The 27,044-nt window shown below is 32.4% G+C and overlaps 2 protein-coding genes across 5 annotated transcripts in view; one reads left to right on the top strand and one right to left on the bottom strand.

Annotated features, from left to right (window-relative positions):
- Positions 1–27,044, top strand: part of LOC129908605 (uncharacterized) — a 29,311-nt gene that overhangs the window by 1,737 nt on the left and 530 nt on the right. For all 3 annotated transcript variants that reach the window (XM_055985228.1, XM_055985226.1, XM_055985229.1), the window contains 8 exons: positions 7–286; positions 350–465; positions 16,076–16,264; positions 17,618–17,850; positions 21,199–21,514; positions 21,616–22,567; positions 26,448–26,735; positions 26,803–26,992. In XM_055985228.1, coding sequence (XP_055841203.1) covers positions 7–286; positions 350–465; positions 16,076–16,264; positions 17,618–17,850; positions 21,199–21,514; positions 21,616–22,567; positions 26,448–26,735; positions 26,803–26,992 — 2,564 coding nt within the window. The remainder of the gene's footprint in view (positions 1–6; positions 287–349; positions 466–16,075; positions 16,265–17,617; positions 17,851–21,198; positions 21,515–21,615; positions 22,568–26,447; positions 26,736–26,802; positions 26,993–27,044) is intronic.
- On the bottom strand, positions 2,367–3,510 carry LOC129908606 (MRN complex-interacting protein). Of its 2 annotated transcripts, XM_055985231.1 has the most exons (3): positions 3,258–3,510; positions 2,727–3,199; positions 2,369–2,653 (listed from the first exon to the last, which is right to left on the bottom strand). In XM_055985231.1, the coding sequence occupies exons 1-2, from the start codon at positions 3,306–3,308 to the stop codon at positions 2,744–2,746; spliced, it is 507 nt and encodes a 168-aa protein (XP_055841206.1). In that variant the 5' UTR covers positions 3,309–3,510; the 3' UTR covers positions 2,369–2,653; positions 2,727–2,743. The 2 variants fall into 2 exon arrangements, with proteins under 2 accessions (XP_055841205.1, XP_055841206.1); XM_055985230.1 differs by having other exon boundaries at positions 2,367–3,199.

The raw sequence follows: 27,044 nt of genomic DNA on the forward strand, positions 1-27,044 counted from the left end.
TTTTAGATTTTTGGTAAAAAATCCTAGACACGGTAATATGGAACTCACAACGATAGTTTCGATTTCGGTGACAGATTTTGTTGTTGGTTGTACTGATGGAGCCTTGTATCATTGCAGTTCCACAAATATAAGAGCTCATCAAACTGAAATCGAAATTGTTCCGATGAAAAGTCACAAGTTTGCAGTTACAAGTTTATTTAAAAAGATGATGAAGGGAAACCGTATAGTAATTAGCTGTGATTTAAGTGGAGAAGTGTATTTTCATGATATATTTTGTTCAGATGATGTGAGTTTTGTGTTAAATTAAATTATGTCATGAAATTTCTAATATGTTTTCTTCTATTTTTAGGATGGTAGAAAAGCTATTTTAAGGATTCCCTTGCCATTTCAAAATAGTATAGCTTGTACTAAGGATGCAAGTTTGATATATTGTCCTGGAGTTGATGGTTCCTTGAAAATATACAGGTAACCTATATGACTTGATTCTAAATTGATTATAGATTTTTGTATTGTGTTTTTTTACATTTTTTTAAATCAAACTTATTTCAAAAGATTCGGTTAAATTTTTTAAAATTAAGTCTTTATAGACTTCTTACTTACATTACGTTCGATCACGTCACAAATCTTTGTGCGTCCGAACTGTAGGTATTACCCTCATTCAGCCAGCTCGATCTTCAAATTTCTGCTCTTCAATTTCGCACCTCAAGCTTGAGAAATGAGGTCTTTCTTCATTTTTTGTACCATCTGGCTAAACGTTGAAGATTTAACGTCCCACTTATTTTAAACTTTTAATGCGTTATAGCTGTAACCGGACGTGTGGTGTTTCTGTTGTATTTTGAGTATTTTTGTCCAAAAGGATGACCCATATTTTTTTGCTTCTTATTCGATCAAGCTTGGTTACTACTGCTACCATGCGAAGTACATTTTTATCAACTGCTCTCAACTTACTTTCAAATGTTTTGTATATTGTCCAACATTCTGAACCGTATAAAGGTGCTGGACGAACAACTGCAGTGTAGAGCTTTCCCTTCAGTTTAAAGTGCATTGTTCGGTTTCAGAAGATGGCAGAGTTTTGTCGCCGCGGTGGTTTATGTCATGGTCATAAGATGCTTCACTGTTGATCATACACATAGGAAGCACTGTTCCATTCAAGTTAATACCCGGAATGGACAGCCAAGATATTGTCTTTTTCGAGCTAATGCGGCATCCAATTTCCTCTAGAACATCCACCCATAAAATGCTCGTTTGCAAGGATGTTGGATTTTCACTTTACCTTCAAATCCAAGCATGGTGATAAAGACTCAAGACGCTTCCCTGGTGGACACCAACTTTGATTGGGAACTCTTCGGTTACTCCTCCAGCCCAGCGTGTTTCGTTTTTGCTTGTTTGTAAATGCCTATGATTACGTATGTAGATTTTTGGAACCCCTCACTGTCTCAGTGAAAGCCATAATCAGATCTCGTGGTTGTATATCGAATGCGAAATCAATTAGCACAATATGCAAATTGCATAAGGAATCATAATGTTTCTCCATTCTTATTCTTAATCCCCTTTCGCCTTGTAGATTGGCAAAAGGTAACTTTCTCTTCGCTGATTATGCATTTGGTCACCGCTAGTGAGCTTGAAACTGAGCATCGTGATTCATTACACCCTTTTTCTGTGTCCCTGTCGTTGGGTCCAATATTATCAATATGATTGCAAGTATAGCGATCGGGGGAGAACCAGGTGTTTTTGTGATTCCCAGCGACGAAAATAACTATACTGAAACCATTTTCGGAAGTGAGGTCGAAAAATGTCATATTAAATAGAACGTCCTATTAAATCTATCGTCGTTCTTTGGCCATTGCTCATAGGATTTTTTTGGGACGTCATGACGTCATCTTTCTCGTAGAAGGATCTTAAAAACAAAGATCGAGAGAGAGAGAGGCAGAGGAACACAGAGAGAAAGAGAGTTTACGAGCTTCACAATTAGCCCTCGTGCCACACTTCTCTTTTTAAATAGCGTATTTACAAACTCAACCTTCTCATGCTTAACGGAATCCTAATCCTAATTGATCATTTTAGTTTAATTTGAAGATAGGAATTGTTGTTCCCGAAAGCGTTAATTGTTAAAAATAAATAATTTGTATGAGTATAAGAAGTTTATTTTTTTATCTTTTTTATTGAAACTCATACAGTTCCTGGGGGGCAATTCTCGGTCTGTGATACTGTGAAGTGATAAGTTCTATCACGTTTTCATTATTAATTCGATTCTGGATTTATAAAAAAATTAAAACAAATTTCAAAAATGTAATAAAAATATTAAAAAATTAAAACAAACTTCAAAAATTGTTATTATGAAAACTGAAATGATAAATTTTTTATCACTTCACAGTTTCACAGATCGGTTATTGACCCCCTGAACGTATTATTTACGTATAATTAATTTATTTTGTTCCTTTTTTATGAAAGATTTAAATTTTGTTTTCTATTCATTACTTGCAACTTCTTAAGAGTCAATAATGGAAACCAATCATCTGTGAAAGGAGCATTACAAGGCAAAGGTAACATGATTAAGCTAAGTGACAATGGGTAAGTCAACATTTTTTTGTTACTAATAATTCAAAATGCTAATCAATCATCATGGAATTCTTTTCTAGTTTATGGATTGTAACTGGAATTTATCAAGGAGATTTTCAAATATTCAGTTTAAGAAATTAATGTAAATTATAAATAAACAAACATACATTTATTAAGCATTTTTTTATAAATACTTATCCCATTTGGAACTGGTAGAAGCTAATGGTAATCGAGGAATTTTGGTACAATTTAATTCCTCTGATTGAGGTTTGCTGTTAGACTTTCTTTTTGCTTTTCTTGTTGGTTCTATCCATTCTATAGGTTCTATATTTTGTTCTTCGGGTTGAACATCGTCAACATATTTTGCCCATTTACTATCTTCGATTTTCACTTGACCACTTTTACCTTTTTTATTTGCTTCATTGATAATAGCCTCAAGATCCACATCTAAATCATCTCTGTCCAAAAGACTTAAAAATTCATTTTCGACTTCATTTTTTTGAGTATTTGCATTAAGATTGAGCTCTTGTACTTTGAGGCGGCAATCGGCTCCAGAACCACGAAAAAATTCCTTGAATACGCTTTGTTTTTCTTGACATAATTTACATTGCCATTTCTTTGCTTTTTTAACAATGTCCACCTGGATATTAATTTGCCTTTAAAGTTTAAACTAATAAATTGTTGTTATGTCGTCTTACCTGGTACATTTTGCATTTATAGCAACGTAAAACACGAATTTCTTGAGGCATATTTTAAATTTGAAATACGTATTTAAAAACTTTTGTTTATGTTTTTGTTCCGAAATTGCACATGCGAAAACAACAGAAAACCCACAAGTAGCCACAGATAAAAGATTAAAAGACTTTCAACTTTTTTTTTTGCTTTCCTCTTTATCACCTTTTCGTTACATGCCGCCTCCACTGGGCATGAACGATGTCCGGTTCATAAACATGTCTTGAAAAATCTATGTCCACACAGATATTCTTGTTGCAGAATCTTAAAGGCTTAACTAAATTGGCTCAAAAAGTGAAAAAGTACAAAAGTGAAAATTTTCAAACCCATTTTTGTATAGTTTTTCGGCCTGAAAAATTAAAACAAATGATGCAGAAAGCTTATTTTTTGGTCTCATAAACAATTTGTATACTCTTTTTCACAAAACAATTGTGCTAGCCAGAAAAAAAATATTTTCACTTTTGTACTTTTTCAAAAAGGGGTGTATATAGTTAAGCCTTAAGAATGTTTTTGAATATTACATGAGTTTTGTTCAAAACATGGGTAGAATTTTGACGTTTGGTGTACGTGTAAGGTTTTCTTCTGAATGAAGATGTAAAATGAATGAGTCGTTTTACCTCTATATTCAAGAGATAAGCTTAGTACACGTACACGAAAGATAAAATGAGACATGACATATTTAGTGTGAAGCCCACTGGGTATAAGGTCAAAACAGACGTGCAATTTTTTCCCTGCAGCAAAATAAAATAACACGGGCTCTTATGGGAGAAAAATCTGCATGCAGCGCAGAGCTGCATCAGGTGTGTTTTTTATTACAACCGGTCTTAGCTAGACAAAAAAAAACGCAGTCTGGGCTAAGGGCCAGTTGTACAAATATTTAATTCGTGGATCAGCGACTTTTATCTTTTAAAATCGGTAGCAAGGCTGAAGTTAAGCACTGGTTCAAGGTTCATATATGTCGAAATAGCCACATTAATGCTTGAACCGAAGTTGACCCGCAGCTAATCCGTCAAAATCGGTGGGTTAAATTCCTGAACCAAGGTTGACCCTCGTTTGTACAACTGGCACTAAGCAATTTACATGTTAAATACAACAACACCTTAGCCCCTTGGGCTTAGTTGTTTAGCCCGGAGATTTCTCTGGGCTTAACTTTTTGAAGAGTTTTAAATCTGTGCTACCAAACTAATTTTTTCATAAATTGTTTAGAATTTGTTTAAAAACGTGAAAACTCACGTTTGGAAGGACAAAATGTATTAAAATAGTTTTGCTAGCATACATTTTTGTATCTCTTTGTAAAACATACATGAAAAATACAAAAAAATGACGAAAGCGAAAAATATGACAATTCTAAATTTTTGTTGTGTCTGCTGTTTTCGGAACATTCAATATACAGTGCTGCCAACACTTCAGGTTAAGCCCCGAGGCGTTTTTTTTGTCCAGTTAAGACCGGTGGTAATAAAAAACACACCTATCATGTCTTTATTTCTGAATTCGACGCCAAGCTTCATTGGAGTCACAAAAAGAAACAACAAAAATCCAAAAAAATGTAATTTGGCATTACTGATATTGGCAATTGACAATCATTCAAAAATTCAAATAAAGTTTGTTTTCACTATGTTAAAATGAAGGAACTAATTGAATTTATAAAACAAACATAACCATCTTGTTTAGTTTTATAAATTCAAATATTTCTTCCATATAATCGTTTTCTTAAAAAAAGTAGTGTACATGTATTTTTGGTGCAGCGCTGCATGTAGCGATGCGTGCAGTAGTTGTGCCGCATATCTGTTTAGGTTTTAGTGCGATCGGTGCTTAAGCTTCTATACAAATTGTATGCGTCAAACGAATGTGTTTCCTCCTTTAGGTTCCAGCTGATATGGCAATGCTTTCCACTTTGACAACCCATTTTTGACAGCGAACCAAGTGTAATCTACCAAGTATCAATTTTCAGTTCAGTGTTACCCCGAAAGAAGAAAATGAACAAAAAGAAATGTGAAAAGAAATATATTCTATCTAGAATGGTGGAAGAATAGAAAAAAATTCCGTGTTGATAAATGTTCTTTATTTTTTGTTGCAAATAATAATAAAAAATAAGTAATAATATATATACTTTTAACCTTTTAATTAAAGACAACAAAAAAATATTTAAATCAATATTATTAATTCTTTTCCCCCTTCAACCTCCACCACATCCAGTCCACAGTGTGTTTCGTTTTGGTCGGTTCGTCGTTGTCTCGTCGTTCTCGTCCTCGTTAACAAAAATTTAAACTGGAGAGAAAAATCGCAACGAATCTCAGTTTGTCCGACGAGGAATTTGTTTATAATGTGAATTGTGATATTGAGGAATTTTTAAAAAAATCACATCGAAATAATAATTGGTAAGAAATTTTGTAACTACATATTTCTTAAATAATACAAAAATTAAAAGAAAAAAAAAAAAACATGTAGGTATATGTTAAAGCATTTTTGATTGCACGAACGAAAAAACGAAAAAAAAACGAAATATTCAATTAACTTGAGGTACATACTCAAAGTTCGAGAATTCATACGTAGACGAAAATAATTTCAAGGACATTGTGCGTTTTATTTTTGGGTTTAATTGTTTTTTTCTTATTTTTTTTATTTTCTTATTTTAAAGGTCCCTGCTCCCATTTCTCCCTCACACAAACAACATTTTCTTATATTTATTTAAAGTGTCTTCTCTCAGTTTTATTTTTTTTTTATTTAAATAAAATGTATAAACAAATAAAATTGCACTTTGGTATTTCCTTTGAAAAAGTATCCACATTCTTTGATTCCATAACAACCCCCATCTCCCTTTTGTAGTCGTCGTCGCCCGTCGTCGTTGCTGTCGTCTCTCGATAACACGAAAAAAAAATGTAAAGAAGCAAAAAAAATAAAATTCAAATAAATTATCAAACTTGTTCAATCTATAGCACCTTGCTTGGTATTAGGTACTGGGGACTGGGAGTTTGTTAAGAAGTGTGAGTGTTTCACATCACGTTGCTAGGTTTTGCTTTGCTTTGCCTTGCTCTATTAGAGGAAGTGTGTTTGCAGAAAAACTGAATAAAAACATCACAGACACTACCGGTTTGTTTCGGCTCTACTTAGAGTCTGGTTGTTGGCTGGTTTGTGTTTTTTTGTTTGTATATTGCCTTTGCCTGGCTGATGTCTGCCGACCCCGCCACAGTTGGTAGCACATTGTCGACATCACATTTGGTCGATTCGTACTCAAACTGACTGGAGACTCTCAATGTGAAGCTGTAGCTTTTGTGCCTCTTAGATCTCGGCTTCGGTGAAGGTATTACGTTATCGCTGGCGGTGACCGTAGTAGAGTAGACGCGGAGAGCTTATTACGTAATTCGAAGAAAGAAATATTACTGTTACTGTTATTTTATGTGGTCGCTGGTTTTGAGCGTAGCGGTGTGTCTCTGTTGTTATCTTCTATGAGCGCGTATATACACTCCGTGTGACTTGATTGTGGTCTCATTTTTCCCTTGAGCCCTTATGCACTTGTTATTTGATAGATAGGTACCAATGCGTTTTTATAGAATGAAAAAATATGTTATCTTAATTTATTGTGAGTTAAATAATTCCGAACTGATTTTTAGATAGACTGTTACGGGTGTGCAATCATTATTTTTTTTCCTAGTTGAAACCTTAGATAACAAATAAAATTTTATAAAAAATATTGAAGGCAAACGTGTCGATCGTGATCACGTTTAACTACTCTTCATTGTAGATTGGCTATGAGTTTGACTATGTACTTATAATGCCACATAGATCGAGATAAGTGAAAAAAATAGATTTTGAAGGTATATCAGCTGATTCTTCGGATTAAAAAAAATATATTGATAAGCTCTAGCTTATTTTTAGTGTGCGGGAAAAAGTCATTAGGATCTATGTCAAACCGATAATGTAGATGGAAAGCAGTTCAGTAACCATAAATTCGGTGAGGGTAAGTTTTTTGAACACAGAATGCAATTGATGCATCGTAAATTTTTTCACGAGGTAAAATGGAACCACTCTGCTTATTCGGGAGATGTTGTTGTTGAGATGTTGCGCCAGATGGCTTGATTTCCTTAGACTTAATTGCATTAGTAAAAAAATCTAATGACTTGTGACGCGATGATTAGTGAGATGGACTATGGCTAGGGCTGCCAGATAAAATTATATTAATGTCGGGACAACAGGTCTCAAAAGTCGGGACAAATCGGGACAGCAAAAAAAATACATGAAATCAAATATAATAAAAAGAATTTCGTAGGTGATTACAAACTTTCCCATGCATACCACTTAATCTTAAATTTTTGTGGACTTCTTGCAAAAGTACCTATGAGTTGGTTAAAATTACATTTTTTGAAATCTTCCTTTGAAAAAAAATAAAGTTTTCATCCACAAAATAAAATCACATTTATCGTAGATAGGTACTTGCTTAAAAATTGTCTATTGATAGATCTTTTAAAAAAGCCTCAAAGCTTCAATTTATGCTTTCAACAGTTTCTAGTTTCGGAGAATGAACGGTCTAAATATTGGGACTGTCCTGGCAAAATCGGGACGTTTTTGAACTTTAGGAATTACAGTCCTTTTAAGTTGAAACCATTCTTCAAAAGAACCTGAAACATTATGGCTTGACTTTGATGCTTAGCTATCTCTCTTAAAAAATTGTTTAACTGTCGAGTGGTGTAGCGTTGTTTTTTACCGCAAAATGAATCTTTTTATGAAATAATTATAACTCATAGACTTATGCTTTATTCATACATTCATTGACTAATCCTGTGCTGATTGATGAAAAAATACACCTCTTTTCTAAAAACTAACCCGCAAGAGCCGTATTCAATACGTACGCAACTGTAACTGCCTGCCCTACAAGTTCCCAAACAATTCTTTTTACAGAAGAACCGCTATCAAATAATTATGAAAAATTCAGATTTCCATCATTAATTTGATAAGACCACAATAACTGAGCAAGATACGAGGCTGAAAATTAAAAGAAAGAAAATGCTCTTTCTAAACATAGTTTTCCAAATATGTATGTATTGACTTGTTTCTTTGATGAACCCATAATAAGACCCAAATCTTGTTCCGAAAAACAATTTGGAAATGAAAAATAATCGCAGGGGCTGAATCCGTTCAATACGCAGGAACGCAATGTGAAAAAGCAAGTCATATTTCAATAAGTGTAATTTTGCCATTGCGAATGCGTCCGATGCAGTCGATTTTGCTTAAAATCAGTATTAAATCGCTCCTACAAGTCGACTTATGTGAATCGCAACCATAACCTTGCTATCCGATAAATAAAAATTTAAAAAAAAAATTAAATCTTAAAACCGAAGAATTTAATTTTGTTTGTACCTTAAAACCTCATTTAATCATCCACACAATAATCAGTCTCATTACGAATTCCACTCGCATCTTAAATTTGCTACGAATCTCGAAAAAAAAAACAACCACAGAATTAGTTCGTAATGACTATTTGTTTAAAATTTTCCACTACGATTTTGTGATTTTTTTTCGATCCGAATTGAATTCGTGATAAAACCGAATATCAATTTGTAAGTACCTTAAGCAGCAATGTTAAAAAGTGCAGTCCCAGTTTTTTAGAAGCTATTATTTCAGCTTGCAATAAAAATAGTAAATGACAAACTGCTACGACCTTGACCTTAATCTAATGACATGGAGTGTCTGGTCTGGGTGTTTAGCATTGCCGAATTTTTTATGTACTTTTCTTTTAATTTTATGTATTCACAATATTTGTTTGTTGCGTTTTTGTTTCGGGAGAGAATACTGTTGCAATTTGCAATAAATTTAAGTTTGCATATATTTTGTATTAAGGTTTAATATTTGTAGGAAATAACTTTATTTGATCGGTGTGTGATGGTTTAAATTATATGTTTTGAAATCTATGCTTTGCGTGTCGGGCGTACTTCAAGTTACTTGCTTCCATGTTGAAAGCAAAATGTATACATTGTTTAACTCACGCAGAACTGTTATGTTCACAGTGCATGTATGCATAAGAGAAGTTGGGATAATTTTTAATTAATATGTACCTAACTAATAGGTTTTGAATATACAATTTATACGAGAGTAGTTGTGTTTTGGTGAAACTTTAAAGCTCACCTATTAAAAATCTGCTAAGGTGAGCGTCAACTGCAGAAATGCTTTAAAATCGAGTTAGAGAAAATTTGAACTTTGTGGTGAAAGATGACTTTTATTATTAATGACACCGTCCTGATCCTGGCATAATTGAAGTTGTAATTTGTAGGTTATTTTTAAAATTGAAAAGTCTTCCCAATCAAAGCTTTGCAATATCGTAAAGCAGTTTCTTGTGAAATTTTTTTTTGGTTTTGTGGTTTCGAGGTTTTTATCAAAACTATAATGAAGAAGTTCCAAAAATTGTTCTTGGCACTAATTCGTTTTCTTTTTTTTTTTAATCTCAAAACATTTGAGATATTGCAAATTTCTAGAACTATTTTAATTAAATTTTGTGTAGGTACCTAATGTTCTTCGGATAACAGAAGAAGGCCGTTTTTTGCGAAAATTGACGTTCTTTTTGGATATGTCCAAATATCTCCTAAGCGGCTCAGAATATTTCATTCAAAATTAGTAGACAGATGCTCCCTATCCTAAATTTTCGAAAAATCGAAAGCAAATTTTTTGTGAGTCTATAGTTTTGCTCTCTCTCTCTCTTTTTTTTGACAACATGAATTTTGACAACAAAATTTTGGAACCTTAATCAATATTTTCAAAACTCGCCAAATCTGAAATTTTCTAACGCATTCTGTAAGAAAATCTTAATTGCGAAAACGAGGCTATTCAAGTATTAATCAACAAATCGTCAGAACAAAACAAAATTTAAAAAATAAAAAAAATTGCTTCAGTGCCTTAAGATGTTGCTCAAAAAATCAACAGAGTAACTACTCAGATTCATAGTAGTATTTCCTGACCCACTATTACGCAATCTCTACCATCGTAATGTCGTGTCAGATTCTTATTTTGATTTTAGTTTTGTTTACAAAAACTAAACTTGCCTAGTTAGTTGTTGTAATTAACATTTACACTTTACGTTTAAATACTTTGATTTTTAAATTTAATTGATCTAGTTTGTAGTTCGTTTTTCATTTGTATAAAATTTATAATATTTTTCATTACTCAATTTTGCTTCAATAAATTAAATCCTTATTCTTTTGTAAAAAGATTTTCTTTCACTTATTCTGGATATATTTCTATTGGCAATACGTGGAACCACACTGCATTCAAGAACAATTTTCCAACAGGTTATGGGCCCAGTGTGTGTCAAAGAAATATAAATTTGAGAATTTTAGAATTTTAAAGAATCATAAAGAACAAAAGATGGCTGAAGGAGGAAAATTCAATATTTCGAAACTGAACAATGGGAACTTTTCAATATGGAAGTTCAAGACTGAGTTAATGTTAATCAAGGATGGGTTATATGATGTAATAACTGAAGCTAGACCAGAAAAGGTTGATGCAGCCTGGCAAAAGAGAGACGATCAAGCGAGAGCAGTTATTGGACTTTTGGTTGAAGATGACCAGCTTGTGCATATAAGGCGTGCGAAATCAGCAAAAGAAGCGTGGGATGCATTGAAGAGCTACCATGAAAAGAGTGAAATGAGCAATAAGGTGCATTTGATGAGAAAAATTTGCTCTATGCGGCTTGATGAAGGTGGCGATGTCCAAGCTCATATAAATCATATGGTCGAGTTATTTGAAAAGCTAAGAGATATCGGTGAAACTGAACTCTCTGACAACTGGAGGGTTGCCATGTTAAACAGTAGCTTGCCAAGAAGTTTCGACACTTTGATTACAGCAATTGAATCGCGTCCGGCAAAGGACCTTACTTTTGGCTTGGTCCAATCAAAGTTGTTAGAAGAGTATGAACGAAGAAAAGAAACCGACGTAGCTTATAAAGATACAGTTCTTAAAGTAATAACCAAAAGAGAAAAGACTTGTTTCTTTTGCAAAGGAAAGGGCCATTTCAAACAAGACTGTAAGAAATATAAAGAATGGAAATCCAATGCAAATAAGAGCAAGTCAAATGCAGCTAATAAGGTAGAAAATCAACCAGAGTTTTTATTTATGGCTGGAAATCAGCAAGATGGTTGGATTGTTGATTCTGGTGCCACATGCCACATTGCCAGTGATAGAAGTTTTTTCCAGGAACTTGATACTAGTCATCACGAGAAAATCAATGTGGCGAATGGCAATCAAGTTACATCTGAAGGTCGTGGAAGTGGAATTCTTAAATTCTTGAACCAGGAGAACGAAGAATTTTCAGCGAAACTAACAGATGTTTTGTATGTTCCTGCTATTGGTGGCAATCTTCTGTCTGTAAGGAAGTTCAATGAAGAAAATCTTTCGGTTGATTTCAAGAAGAATTTTTGTGAAATCAAACAAGGCCATCGACAGATTGCAGTTGCAGATCTCAAATCCAATTTATTCTAGTTGCGGCAAACGGCTAGTAAGGCTTATTCAGCAGTTGAGCACAAAGGTGATTGCGTTCACTACTGGCACAGAGTATGTGGTCATCGCGATCCTCAAGCAGTTGTAGACATGTGCTCAAAGGGCCTGGTTGAAGGTGTCAAGCTATCTGTGTGCGGTTTGAAACATAGTTGTGAAATTTGTCTGAAAAGCAAATCCACAAGACTACCATTTCCGAAGAAAAGTTTAAGTAAATCAGTAGCTCCCCTCGATTTAATTCATACGGATGTCTGCGGACCGATGCCGACAGTATCACCAAGTGGCAAAAGGTATATTGTTACGTTTATTGATGACTTTACGAGGTATACTGTAATTTACTTGTTGAAGCACAAGTCGGAAGTCTTTAGTAAAATGCAGGAGTACGTAGCAATGGTGAAAACTATGTTCCACAGAAAGCCAAAGATGATTAGATCAGATCGAGGAGGAGAATATACTGGTAATGAAGTGGTGAAGTTCTTGAAGAACGAAGGTATCCAGATCCAATACACAGCTGCATATTCACCTGAGCAAAACGGAGTTGCAGAACGAAAAAACCGCACTCTGATTGAAATGGCTCGGTGTATGTTATTGGATGCAAGTCTTCAGAATACGTTTTGGGCAGAAGCAGTGACGGCAGCTAACTACATGCAGAACAGGCTACCAACAAGAGCTTCATTGGTGACTCCTTATGAAGGATGGACTGGTTGTAAACCTAACATCAATCACTTTCGCATTTTTGGTTTGAAATGTTATGTCCATATTCCAAGCGAAAAGAGAAGGAAAATGGATAGTACTGCGAAACAGGCGATTTTTGTTGGGTATGATGAGCAATCCAAAGCTTATCGTTGCTATGATCTATCTTCAAGACAAGTCGTAGTGAGCCGGGATGTACGTTTCGCAGATTGTGTTGAGATGAAAACAACTGAGACTCCCTTCATAGCGGAACATTTTGAAGAACCAAATCCTGAAAAAGCATCAGTTCCAGTTGAATTTGATTTCGGTTTCAAAAATCTATATGAGGTTATTGAGAGTCAAGATACAGAACAAGAAACTGAGCAACAACTATGTGAAACTGAGCATCAAGAATGTGACTATAATGAAATGATGGTACAAGAAAATATTTTAGATCATCAAGAAGAGACAGTTTCATTAAGGCGATCGGAGAGATCCAATAAAGGAGTTCCACCAGAAAAGTTAATTCAAATTATGAACGTAACAGAAGAAGAAAAAGTCGAGCCTAAGAATTTGAAAGATGTGATGTCCAGCAAAAATAAAGAGGAATGGCTTTCTGCAATGAAGGAAGAAATATATTCCTTGAAGAAAAATGGTACCTGGGAATTGTGTGAACTACCGAAAGACAAGAATGTGGTTGGCAGTAAATGGGTATTCAAGATGAAGAAAGGACCAGATGAAAAAATAACACGATACAAGGCTCGTCTGGTCGCTCAAGGATTCTCTCAGAAATACGGTACTGATTATGACCAGGTATTTGCTCCGGTGGTCAAACAAACAACATTACGAATATTACTTTCAATCGCTGGAAAAAATAATATGACGGTACAACATCTTGATGCGAAGACGGCGTTTCTTAACGGTGAGTTACATGAAATTATTTTTATGAAACAGCCACCAGGTTTTGAAGAAGAAGGTAGAGAGCATTTAGTTTGTTTGTTAAAAAAGAGCCTTTATGGGCTTAAGCAGGCAGCCAGAGCCTGGAATGATGCGATTCATTCTGTATTAATGAGTACAAAATTCAATCAGAGTAAAGCAGATCCATGTTTTTATTTTAAAAGAGAGAAAGAACATTGGTGCTATATTTTAATATATGTAGATGATTTAATTGTGGCCAGTAAGAATCTAAATATGATTGAATTTGTGCAGACAACTTTATCATCCAAATTTGAAATGAAGAATTTGGGAAATGTTAAGAACTATTTAGGCCTTGCAATTGAAAAAGATGAGAAAGGAAATTATAATATTTGTCAACAAAATTACATTGAGCAGATTGTCAAAGATTTTGGTTTAGCAGATTCAAAATTATCAAATGTTCCTATAGATCCAAATTACGGGAAGCAAGTAGACAAATCTGAAATTTTGATTAACAATTCTAAATATCAAAAGCTTATAGGATGTTTACTATATATATCAGTAAATACTCGTCCTGATATATCAGCAAGTGTTTCATGGCGCAAAAGGTCAGTCAACCGACACAAACGGACTGGAACGAGTTAAAACGTATGTTGAGATACTTAAAAGGAACCTCGAAGTTAAAACTTGCATTAAGTACATATGATGAAAACAAAAACTTTTATGGTTACGCGGATGCAAATTGGGCTGAAGACAGATTAACTCGAAAATCAAATACTGGTTACGTATTCAAGTTAAACGGCGGAGTTGTAAGTTGGGCATGTCGAAAACAACCTTGTGTGGCACTCTCTTCAACAGGAGCTGAATTCATTGCTCTATCGGAAGCATGCAAGGAAGCTTCATGGGTTCGTCGTATATTGATTGAAATTCAAGAATTAAAAGAAGAACCAACAACAATATACGAAGACAATCAAAGCTGTTTAAAACTAATTGAAGAAGAAAAATTTTCAAACAGAACTAAGCACATCGATACGCGATTTCATTTTGTGAAAGACTATGTGAAAAAAGGTATAGTTATTTGCAAATACTGTCCTACAGAAACTATGGTAGCTGATTTACTAACTAAACCACTGATGGCTACACGACATACAATGCTAAGAGAACTATGTGGTATATGTTTGTGCAAATGAGGAGGAGTGTTGTAATTAACATTTACACTTTACGTTTAAATACTTTGATTTTTAAATTTAATTGATCTAGTTTGTAGTTCGTTTTTCATTTGTATAAAATTTATAATATTTTTCATTACTCAATTTTGCTTCAATAAATTAAATCCTTATTCTTTTGTAAAAAGATTTTCTTTCACTTATTCTGGATATATTTCTATTGGCAATACGTGGAACCACACTGCATTCAAGAACAATTTTCCAACATTAGTACCAATATCTCAGGTAACAAATCTATATAAGTCAGCTTTGGATAACACGGTAGTGTTTTTTCCGAGAAACATTTAGTTCTATCTTAACTGTATCGGAAATATTTACATATATTTCGATCAATTTTCGAACCATGTTGTTATTAATATTAAATTTTCCATTTAATTGGACTATTATTTTAAGTACATCTAATGACTCTCTCTACATTTTTTTTTTGCATTCTACAAATAAGTTCCAAGTGCCCTCACAAGTAACTTCATGACTTGAACATCTTACATATATACATTTACATACACTCAAAAGAACATCCCAAAAATACCAATCATTGAATGTCAAAGATCGAAATGTGACTAATTATTAAAAATTGGACATTTTCACTGATAAAAGTAAATAAAATTCACAATTGACCTGTTTTAAGTCTAATTGATCAATTTACACAATACCCAATGTGAAATTAATCGACAACCGACAATTGACGATCGCTGATTGACAATCGTAATTAGTGAAATATAGTTTTTGTTATTTCCATTAAAGAACTTCCATCCAGAATTTTATGAACGGATGTTAAGAATCCTTATAAAATCTCTAATTAAAAAATTTTATAATAAAACTTAGATATTGTTACCATAATAGCAAGTGTGTTCAACCTAGTCATGAATTTAAGTTTATTTCAAAGTTAAGACGTATATTTCGCATTATATCGAAAGTAAAATTATATATGAAGTTAAATTAGAATTTAGTTAAATATGTTATTATTTCGCAACGTTAATCAAAAACTTTTATGATCACAAATACCAGTTTTCACTCAAAGAACCAACCTAATTTTGTGCACAGCAACATTTGAACTTTTCTGAGAATAATAATTTTTAAATCAATTGCATTCAACTTCGATATCGAGGGTATTCAATTTCACAGTATGGTGTTACTATTTGTTCGGTTCACTTTGTCTTTCCTGATAACATTATTAAATAACAAGTTGTTGTTTTCGCAAAAAAATATTTAGTAAATCACTTAACAAAAACCATTATATCACACACAAGAAAGAATATCATGATATAAGTTTGCAACAATTTTACAACAGTAATGCAATTGTTTGGTTACTATAATGAACATTATATACATATTTTATGCAATTGACAGACATTATTGATTTTAGACCTCTGGATCGTAACACGATTAGTGACCTTATTTATAAATTCAGGCGTTATTAAAACTATTATTAGACAAATTTTAAAAATAATAATAATATTAATAATTTTTTATATTTGTTTTAATTTCAGTGTTTTGTTATTTCCACCGGTGAATAACTACCGTCGTTTCCTCATTCATCAATCATGTGAAAACTATCGAGAAAATTTCGATCTGTTTACATTTTCTGTTGGACAAGGACCCCATCGACGCACTGTGATTTGCTTCAAGACTCAACTTTTGGATCCTATCAAATTTACAGCAGCGTCAAATTCTGAAACGTAAGTTTTAAATTACGTTCTTTTTTATTCAATAATGTAAATAGCTTTTTTAGCTATTTTTTTTTTAATATTTCTTATTATATCGTTCTTTTATTTTATGTTTAAAACGTAATTTACGATGAAACGATTATCTTAATGAACTTGACTATTTTATGGGACGACTGTTTTAACTCTGTTGCAATGATTTACATTGTTGCATTTGATTTACTTACATATTTCGTACATACATGTCCCACGATTATTTAGTTTATAATGCAATGCAGAATATTTAAATTAACTGAGTATTCAGATGCATGTAGGTATAATTTCAAGTAATCGAGGTATGATTGAAATAAGTTGAAGCCAATATTCAGTTATATTCTGGAAATACAAAAACACAAATTATCGAGTTCAAGGTTTTGTTGTTGGCAAACATGTTGTGTTATACACATTGCCGTTGCATAGAAATCTTATGACCTGATTTTGCTAATGCTCTTTACTTAATATCACGTTTGATGGTATGCGGAAGATAAATAAAATATCACGTATTCATTGGAATGTGAACTTATGATGTCAGGTTAAGGTTGCTCGGGATTTGTTACAGTCTGATTGTTATGATCAACATGATAAACGAATATTTATCTTTTAGCCATCCCATGAGAGGAAATTTTATTTTTTGAATACAGGTACAGGTACACTCCTATTAAAAGTTTGGAACCACATGAACCGCATGTAAAAAAAACTTGTTATTAGACAATTTACTGACGGAATATCAAAAAGAAGAACACCAATGGATTCTTCATGGAAAGTTTTATTTATCTACTTATTAAATATAAATAAAAGCAACGAAATTTTTTATATCAAAAAATTGAGAAATTTGTTATTTTTTGATGTGGTCCCAAACTTTTGAAGGAGCGTGTATTCTAATGCAATGCATGGCGAAAATATGAAGTTATTGCATTTCTTAAAGCATTTAAATTTATCTGCAAAATACGAAATCCAAGACAGAAATCAGTTTATTACAAGAGTTTACTCTTGGAGATGGTCAGTTTTTGAAAATGAGTTTTGAACTCAAAATTTTGAAAAAAAATACTGTTGAAACAGATTTCTTTTTCAAAATATTGAATCCTCTCATCAATTTGTAACAAATTAAAAAGCAGATACATAAATGTCTCAATTTTAAGCACATTTCTTCACCTCTTTAGTCCGTCGGTCTTTGCAACAATGAATGCAAAAACTAAACGACCACACTCAACCGTGTCGTAACGTTTGTTTTGATTAAACCCTCACTTTTTTTCATACTAAAACCAAAACTTGAACTAAACAAATTGAAAATAACCAATAAATTATTCTAATATTTATGTTTCTCTTTAGGAAAAAACCTGTTAGGATTAAAAGCTGGAGAAGTGGGGGTGAGAAGATCGAGTGTGCTACAGCACCATCATTTTGGTCCTTACCACCGCCATCATCAACATTATATACGAAAACAACGAAACGAGACATCGTCCCTGCAACAACAACAACAACCACATTCAATAGTAGCAGTAGCATCAGCATGGGAGTGGAAAAGCATCTGGATTCATCTTCTTCTTCCGCATCAGCACGATGTAAGTGTAAACCATTACCATGAAGTAGACTAAAATAAAATTGTGTTGTGTAACTCGTTTCATTTGCTTTTGCTTTGTGGCGAAGTTAGTGGGTCGCTGTATCAGAAAGATCATATTCCTCTTCATGTTTGATGGTTAGTTATAATAGGCAATGCAGGTTGTTTAGGTTGTTTGTTTTTATACTGACTGCACTTGCAATCTTGACTAACGCCAGCCACTTTTGTATCTTATTTACTTTCACTTTTTAGTTTGTTGTTTTTATTATTTCATTTGAATTATTTGTATTAATGCGGTTTTATAATATTAAAAATATATAAATACTTATTTTATTGATGCATACACTCTTTGGAGGTAGCTACATACATATGTATTTACATTATATTATAAAGTATTGAAAATCATGAGTGACGTAAAAAAAAAATTGGTTATACCGCTGACATAACTTTCAAGTTATGAATTATTATAATCCCAACTTTAGTCACAATTCTCATCAGTTTATCGTAGACTATAATTCAATCGCACTTCACGAATGTGATACGCGTTACCCGGCTCTGTTTTTCCATCCCATTTCAAAGCGCATAATTATAAAACTAAGATTCATCGGAATCTCCTTTCAAACTCTTTCCTATATTCTCGTACCGTATTCAGGATAGATTAATCCCTTTAGTGAGCGTTTATTTTGCAAAATAAATCTATGGATTTAACGGTTTTTAAGATATTGCTTTTCAGAGATAGCAAATTTCTTTGAAATCAAATAATTTTCTCAATAGCACGTAAGCACCATATATGGAATCTGAAGCTGGTTTTAAGGGTACTGAGTCGCCACTGCTAGATGGCGGCGGCGGGCGATTTGTGCATTAATTAAATTATTTCGAAGAACTATTTCGGGTCAACGGTAGAAGGCCATGAGGTTAATATAAGAAATACATATGTATATACAAATATTTTTAGTAAAAGTCAATAGTTGATTCGTTTTATAGAAACTGCCATCTTTCGACAGCAAGGGAGAAGTCGATCCACAAATTTTAATTGAAGAGCACAAAACTGTTCATAATCTCATAGAGGCCCTTACTACATTTACTTCTGCGTTATAGAGGGAAACACTAATTCTAATATCGCAATTTGCATATAAAAATAAAAAAAAAAAAAACAAAAAGTACACTTTGAATTTTCTGACTTATTTGAAGACCAAGGCTAAAAAATAAATGAGAATAAATCAGAGACAATGCCTTAACTCCAAATATGCAAAAAAATACCAAAATCGAAAGTTTTGTAGTTAGGGCCTTTACGAGATTATGGGCAGAAAAGTACATTTCATCAAATAACTCGAGGATTCATACCAAATTAAATCACTGAACCATTCTTGCCGGATTTAACGCATGATTTGATGTATAATAATACTTTATATAAGTAAATTTATTGATTTGATTGGAGTTATGGTGTATTCGTGTATTTGATGTAGTTTGATGAGAAATAAGTCCCTGAACGTTAAACCTTTATCAAATAAAAATTATTATTGATGATAAGATAATTTAATCTTTTTCTACCACTACATTTTTTCACAGCTTGTATGTATAAGTACAAGTACAAAAAAATTGTATATTGATTTAATAGTTGAAAAAAAAGAAAAGAAATGAAACACGCATTACCCATCAAAAAACAATTTCGTCGCCATGTTGCTATTGAAGAAGGAAATTCATGTTTGTTTAAAAAACATAATAGTTTATTAATTACAGCCTCCGATTTAGGCAAACAACGGTTAATTTCTTCTTTTTTAATACATCCCCACCGCAATATTTAAAATCTGAAGACATTGCACTAATGGCATTCACTTTTTTTGTATTTGGTTAATGGTCAATAAATTTGCAATTATGAATATAAAATTAAGCAATACTTATCGAAACTATTAAAGATTACATATTAACTTTACTTCTTCAACAAGCAAACGAACAAACAAAAAAAAATGTCAACAGAAAAAGGTTGTTAACCCATTTGGAGCATTTAACACACGCTACATATTTCTCAAGACTTGGGTTAATCCAAGTCCATCAACATCATGACAGAAAGAACTTAAACATTTAAATAATAAAATTTACAAACCAATTTTAATAAACCATTCACGTTCAATTTGATGGTTGATTGTTATTGGTAACATAAATTTATGTTGTTGTATTTTTTCCCCCCAAACTATTATCACACATTTTGAATCTAACACAAAAAGCCGGCTAAACAAAATCGAAAATTCAAGGTCGACTGCACTGATTTTTTTTCTTCATTTTTTTTTTACATTCACCTTTGTGTTTACTTTTGTTTCCATTTATTTCTTCACAATCGTTTATTACATCATTTCGAAAGAAACAAAAAAAAAAACTAGATAGTGCGGAGAATCGTGTGTGAAACAAATAAGAGAAGAGCCCATCATTTAGCCAATCGCATACCAAATTTACATTTTTTTATATTTTTTTGGCTGGCAATCTTCGCACAACATTCGACGTCATATAAATGAATTGAGGTCAAACTCATTAATTCAGTCCTCGGTTGGTTTACTCTACAGTTGATCAAAAATTCATTTTCATATGGCTTTGTATCAAAGATGATACATTTATGAATTAAAGTAGAAAGATGAGATGGCTAGATAAAAATTGAAGGTTTTCTGAAAGGTCTTACAAAATTGATTATAATTTAGTTTTCTCTCTTCAGCTGTCGATGCTCCTTTTATGTGAGAAAATACTATCAATGTAAACTCCCAACCGCGCGTACGTTTTATAGATCTTTTTTTATGAATAAAATGTTTGCAAATGTCTTGACAACCCAAAGCAAGACTTCCTGCAGGAGCAGCTTGACGATAATTTCAACTTTTCGAAAAGTACTCCCAGGTTCCAATCTCTCTTAGTCTAGACGTTGTTGTTATTTGGTAATACAGTCAATTATTACTTCTTGTTGCGCAAATCCGATACTTTGCTGATGTAACTTATATTTTTAATTAAATCGCCAGGTGTACCAATGGATTCCCGTAATTTGTTACCAAATCACTCCAGCTAGGAAATCATTTTATGTTAAAAAAAGAAAAAAACATCAAGCGTACAGACAAAAGTTTGACTAACTGTACAACTATTTTTATTATTTTTTGTTTATTGCTGGCAGCTAAGTTTAGGCATGTTGGTGAATTTTGCTTTGCTCGTATAGATAGACATTACTCACGATTAGAGTAAGACCACTTGTGGTGCTAGTGGCTGGAAAACAAAAAAGTTACATCATAAAGACTTTTCAGCTTTGTTTCTTGTTTGTTAAAATCTAATTAAATTAAATTTATTTTTATTTTATTTTCTTTAAACCTTTTGCGTACAGTAAACAAGTCACATTCAGTTGATATCTATCGTCCACCGGCATTGCGTCGGAATTACGAATCAATTGACAACGAAAACCATTACCTTCCGCAACACCAACAACAACCACAACAGCAGCAACACCAGAAAGAAGAACAACAGAACCCTCAACTATTACCACTCCAGCCAAACGATAAAAATTGCATTTCAGCCAATTCTTTGCCAACAGCAGCTATAATACAACCCATTGCTCAAAATGGTTGTAATGGTATAGATACCGAAATAACCACTTCAACTGAAACAACAACAACAAGCACAGCATGCAGCAATCAACAAAGGTAAGTGTGCCATATCTCGTTTGGTCGTTATCGACTTAAACAAAAAACAAAAACAAAAAATTGAATAAATTATTAACAATTGCTTTATTGTCGTTCACCAGACAAGTAAGAAGAGAGAGGCGCCCAGATAGAGCCGTATATGTTCCAAGGGCACGACGCAGTCAAACCACTCCCCCAGCCGTCACAACTCAGCAACAACTTCAACAACAACAACAACAACAAACACCACTAAACCAAGAAGCATTACCAGTGACTGAACACAATAACCAGCTGACTTCATTGACATCACCGTCATCATCGTTGTTAAGCGGTGGCACAACTTCTACGACAACTACGACCACAACAACTACTATCAACGCTACAGCGCGTACCTGCAAAAGTCCAGCTGGTGAAAAATCTTCAGGTAGCAGTAGTCGCAGATCGAATAAGGATCGTGTGAGCAGCGGTCGCAACAAAGAAAAATCATTATCGTCATCGAAACGTATTTCACCAACCGATGATAACAACGATCGAAACAATTCTCACAAAATAAAAAATTCCAATTCCAATAATAACAACAATTATCACAATTCCGAAGAAGAGTGTTTGTTGCCATCGTCATTTACTGTTCGCGATCAGCGCAAGCAACAACATCGAGTTGAAAAGCCAGCAACAGCAATATCAGCAGCAGTGATTGGGGTTAACTCTGGCTGTAGAAACAGTGTGAATTCAAACGAATTATCGAACTGTAACGATAAAAATGCATTACTAGTTAAGGACTGTGATATTTCAAATAATCCAAAAGAATTTTCCAATAGTACAAATAGTAGAATGATGCAGAATAATTGCAATAAGAAAAGTGGTGGCGGTGGTGTAATTGTTAACACATCGGGCGCGAGTGACATTAAAAAAGTGCTAAAGAAAATTAATAAAACAACATCTGTGTCAGTGCAGCAACCTGTGTTGTTAACTGAAAATGTGGGTAATCTGCGAATAGAGGATGCTATGCTGGGCGAACGAGGAAGATCGGATAAGTGCGATCGAGATGCAGAAGAATTGCTAAGAGCATCGAAGGTATGTTTTAAAATTTCGTACACGTTAATAATTTAATTTTTTTTTATTTTTTTGTTTTGTTTGTTATTCATTATGGATTGTGAATTTGGAGAATGTGGAATTTTATTAAGACAATAGCTTGAAACGAAAACAGGTTATTTAAAGCAGTATTTTATGGTCTGTGTGTAAAAATGTTAAGTAGAAGGTCGTGGGTTCACAATTTAGATTGGTATTGTTCAAATGGAATTGGAAGGTCGAATAATCGATGCAAACAATTATGTATTTACAAATATATAATTTTTGTATTGGACTTATTTGAGATGATGTTAGAGATACAGATTTGATAACATGTTTTAATATAATAATTTTTTATTTTAAAGTTTAAATTGCGTACTTCTCATAATGTTTGTTATAGAGCAAGATTTTGCCTTAATCTTATCAGTATTTACCAATATTTATTTTGTCACCTTCAAAAAACAATCTCCATTTGATTGAAGATTGTTTTTTTTTCAGGCTTCTTTTGTTTTCTGTTAAAATAAAGTTGTTAACTCGGTATTGTCATCAATTCTATATGAAAAAACACTAATGCGTTGGTGTGGGAGAGAGGAGTATTTTATTGTATAGTCCAGATTTTCAAAACAAAAATTTATAAATTATTTATATTTGCACAATAGATATAGAATTTATATTTTTGCGCTATACGGTGCAATGAAATACACGCTGTAGGTTGGGGTGGGTCAAAAAAATCGAAATTCTTTTTTTTTATTTGGTACTCCGAAAAATCGATTGCTAGACACCTCTAGAATATACACACCAAATATGAGCTCTTTATATTAATGGGAAGGTCCTCCGCTTTGCAATTTTCCATTTTTACATAAAGCTTCTACTAAAAAAAAACATTTTTTTTATTAATTGACTTTTTAGCAAATTTCTTTTCAGATTCTTGTTGGAAATTGAACGCTCTACAAAAAAGGCCTTATACACTTTTTTCGTTTATCTAACCGTTGAATAGATATTTGAGGTAAAAAAATCGAGAAAATCTTTAAAAATTCGTTTTTTGGTCTTAATTTTGTAACAAACTGAAAAATTATAATCATCAAACGCGCAAGACATATTCTTGTTGGAAATTGATTGCTCCACAAAAAAACGTCTTGTTAACTTTTTTCATTAATCTAACCATTCTAAAGATATTAAAAATATAAAAACTTTTTATATTTTTAAAAAAATTCCAATTCACTGAAACTTCATTATTTTCAAATTAGCAAGATATATTCTTGTAGGGGCTTAAACGTTCTACAAAAAATTCCTTGGAATCAAATTGATTGCTTTAACCGTTTAGAAGATATTCGTATCCAAACCAATGCTCACTGATTTCAATAGTTTTCTTATGACCCGTATGCATTGCGATTTGGATACGAATATCTTCTAAACGGTTAAGCAATCAATTTGATGCAAAGGAATTTTTTGTAGAAAGTTTAAGCCCCTACAAGAATACGTCTTGCTAAATTGAAAATAATGAATTTTCAGTGAACTGGAAAATTTTTTAAAATATAAAATGTTTTCATAATTTTTTTTAACTTTGACCTCGAATATCTTTAGAATGGTTAGATTAATGAAAAAAGTTAGCAAGACCTTTTTTTGTGGAGCAATCAATTTCCAACAAGACTATGTCTTGCGCGTTTGATGATTATAATTTTTCAGTTTGTTACAAAATTAAGACCAAAAAACGAATTTTTAAAGATTTTCTCGATTTTTTTACCTCAAATATCTATTCAACGGTTAGATAAACGAAAAAAGTGTATAAGGCCTTTTTTGTAGAGCGTTCAATTTCCTACAAGAATCTGAAAAGAAATTTTCTAAAAAGTCAATTAATAAAAAAAATATTTTTTTTTTAGTAGAAGCTTGATGTAAAAATGGAAAATTGCAAAGCGGAGGACCTTCCCATTAATATAAAGAGCTCATATTTGGTGTGTATGTTCTAGAGGGGTCTAGCAATCGATTTTTCGGAGAACCAAATCAAAAAAAAGAATTTCGATTTTTTTGACCCACCCTACTGTAGGTATTTAAGAAAACATACATTTTTATTTGGTGTAAACTAAAAAAAAGTGTAAAACATCATTGAGATTTAGTATGTTAAAGGTTTCTAGGTAAGTGTTTGAAAGAGTTTTCGAAATGAGATGAAATCCTTCAAAACATAACCGAAAAAATTTTTATTTTTTTTTTTCAATTTTATTTGAGAAACAGTTTTTTTTTATTTATAAAATGTTTTATTTAAATAATATAAATTTGTTTTAATATTTATAAAACAAATTAATTTGAAAAAAAAAAAACATAAATGTTTTTAGAACGTCCAAATTTTGCCTACTTTTCGTCTTCATTCACTCGAATATTTTTAACGCTTTTGAAGCAAAGTATGTAAATGGTTTTCATAAAATTGGTTGAGAGTAGATTAAAAGAAAGTCAAAAGCAAATACCGTTAATCAAGATTTTTGATAAAAATCGGTTATCTTTAAAAAATAAGTCTAATTAAAAAAGTTCTCGTTAATAACACGGTTTTAATCAAAACAGTTGAAATTATTTTTGAGAAAAAAAAAATAATAGAAAAATAAGCCTTTCCAAAATTGATATGTAGGAGGTTCCGTTACAGCCTTGGCCAGAAGTATTGAGCACCCCAATAAAATGCTTTTTAGATATACATACAAGTCTGCTAACTGGAAGCGCATACTTGTTCATAATGACTAATTTCAACAACAACAAAAAAAATAAATGGAACCTGAAACAAGCCCGCGCTTCCAATAAGCAGATATATCTAATTAAGAATTTTATTGGGTGCTCAATACTTTTGGCTAATGCAAAACATAACACTTCATCTTTTCTTTGAAAACATTGATGCTAACTCCTTTGTCAAATGTGCAAGTTTTGATGACTACATAAATCTACACAGACGTATGTATGTTACTTTCGACGCCATCTTCTTTAAAGTTTAATGTTAATATCCATTTGCCTCAAAATATAAACTATTTTTGATCCCAAATCAAAAAATATTCGTATCTGAAATGTTTTTTATCCGAGATCAAATTTTCCAGGTCCAGATTGGATCTGATACAAAAATCTCTGTTTCAAATAGAAATCCATTTAAATTTTCAATCGATTTTAAAACAAAAAATAGTTACAAGTTTGGCCTTGGATTTCAAGACTAGGTTTTCAAGCAATAAAAACTTTCAACGACTAAGTTGTACAAAACCCCTATCAACTAACAACTAAGTTGTACAAAACCCCTATCAAAAAAATATGATATGCTAAAATATTGTATTTCAAATTTTCTTAGAAATTATGTTTGTAAAACGATATCTACATGCAAGAACAACAGTTGAACATGTTAAATTTGTCTTTTCTTGTTTTTTTTTTAAAGTATTTTCAAGTAGGAAGTTAACTTTTTTTCACACGAGCGATGTTAAAAAAAGAAAACAAAAACAAATTGAAATGGAAGCAAGTGACACACGTGCTTCAAACTGAAAACAATTACGGAAATACAGTTTATTCACTGGTTGGTTCTTGATTTATTACAAATAGATGTTATAGATTCAATCATACGTGACTTATTTTTTATACGTTTTTTATGTTTTTTTAAAATATATTCTATGTTCTTGGAAGAAATAAGTTATAGAAATCAGACTACATTCCTCTGATGAAATGAAAAAAAAAAAAACATTCCGGAACATGTAATACGGAATCAAAAAGGTTGATGGTTAAATTTTTAAATTTGGAATTCGGATTAATTCGGTTTTAAAGAAGAAATTTCTAGTGATACCAAATTTTTAATATACTTAACATGTGTTTAAAGTTATATAGCAATATCAATCATATAAAAAAATCTAAAGCCTTAACTTAATAATTCCAGGAAATAAACCGCAGCAATCGGCGTATAATGAAGCAAACTTTCAACTCGGATGTTCTTGAAATTCCGGATAAAGTTGTGCTGAAACCCAGCGTTGGACATGGTAGAAGATTTCCTAAAGACGATTGCAAAAATGTTAGTGCAATAACAAGTGGCAGTGATGACAACGAAGAAGACGACTGGGATTCCATGTACGATGATAGTGGTGATTGTCTTGATCCAAAAATAATTCAAGAACTAACTGCCTCAGTGGGCAAAGTCAAGATTGAGATGCCGAAAATGGACTATTCGGTAATGATTTCGAAGATAACATATATTTTTATTTAATTGAATAAAGTACTAACCAAATTGTGCCTAGGCTTATCTAACAAAACAATCGATTCTCAACGACGAAGAGTTCCCGCATGTATTAGAAGTCTCAAACTTTCCAATGGAATTCAAAAATCAAGACTTACTAATGGTCTTTTCGCAATACAAAGAATCAGGATTCGAAATTAAATGGGTCGATGATACTCATGCCTTGGCTGTGTTTAGTAGCTCTCAAGTTGGTAAGCTTGTATGATTTGAAAATGAATGGTTTAGAAATAGTAATACATTTTA

The sequence above is a fragment of the Episyrphus balteatus genome, chromosome 2, assembly GCF_945859705.1.
Source record: "Episyrphus balteatus chromosome 2, idEpiBalt1.1, whole genome shotgun sequence".
Classification (NCBI taxonomy): Eukaryota; Metazoa; Arthropoda; class Insecta; order Diptera; family Syrphidae; genus Episyrphus; species Episyrphus balteatus.

Bases quoted from the DNA above. Each gene is read 5' to 3' on its own strand.
- LOC129908606 (XM_055985230.1), bottom strand. From the start codon at position 3,308: ATGCCTCAAGAAATTCGTGTTTTACGTTGCTATAAATGCAAAATGTAC. The intron at 3,200-3,257 runs GTAAGACGACAT...ATTAATATCCAG, and splicing joins ATAAATGCAAAATGTACCAG to GTGGACATTGTTAAAAAAGC.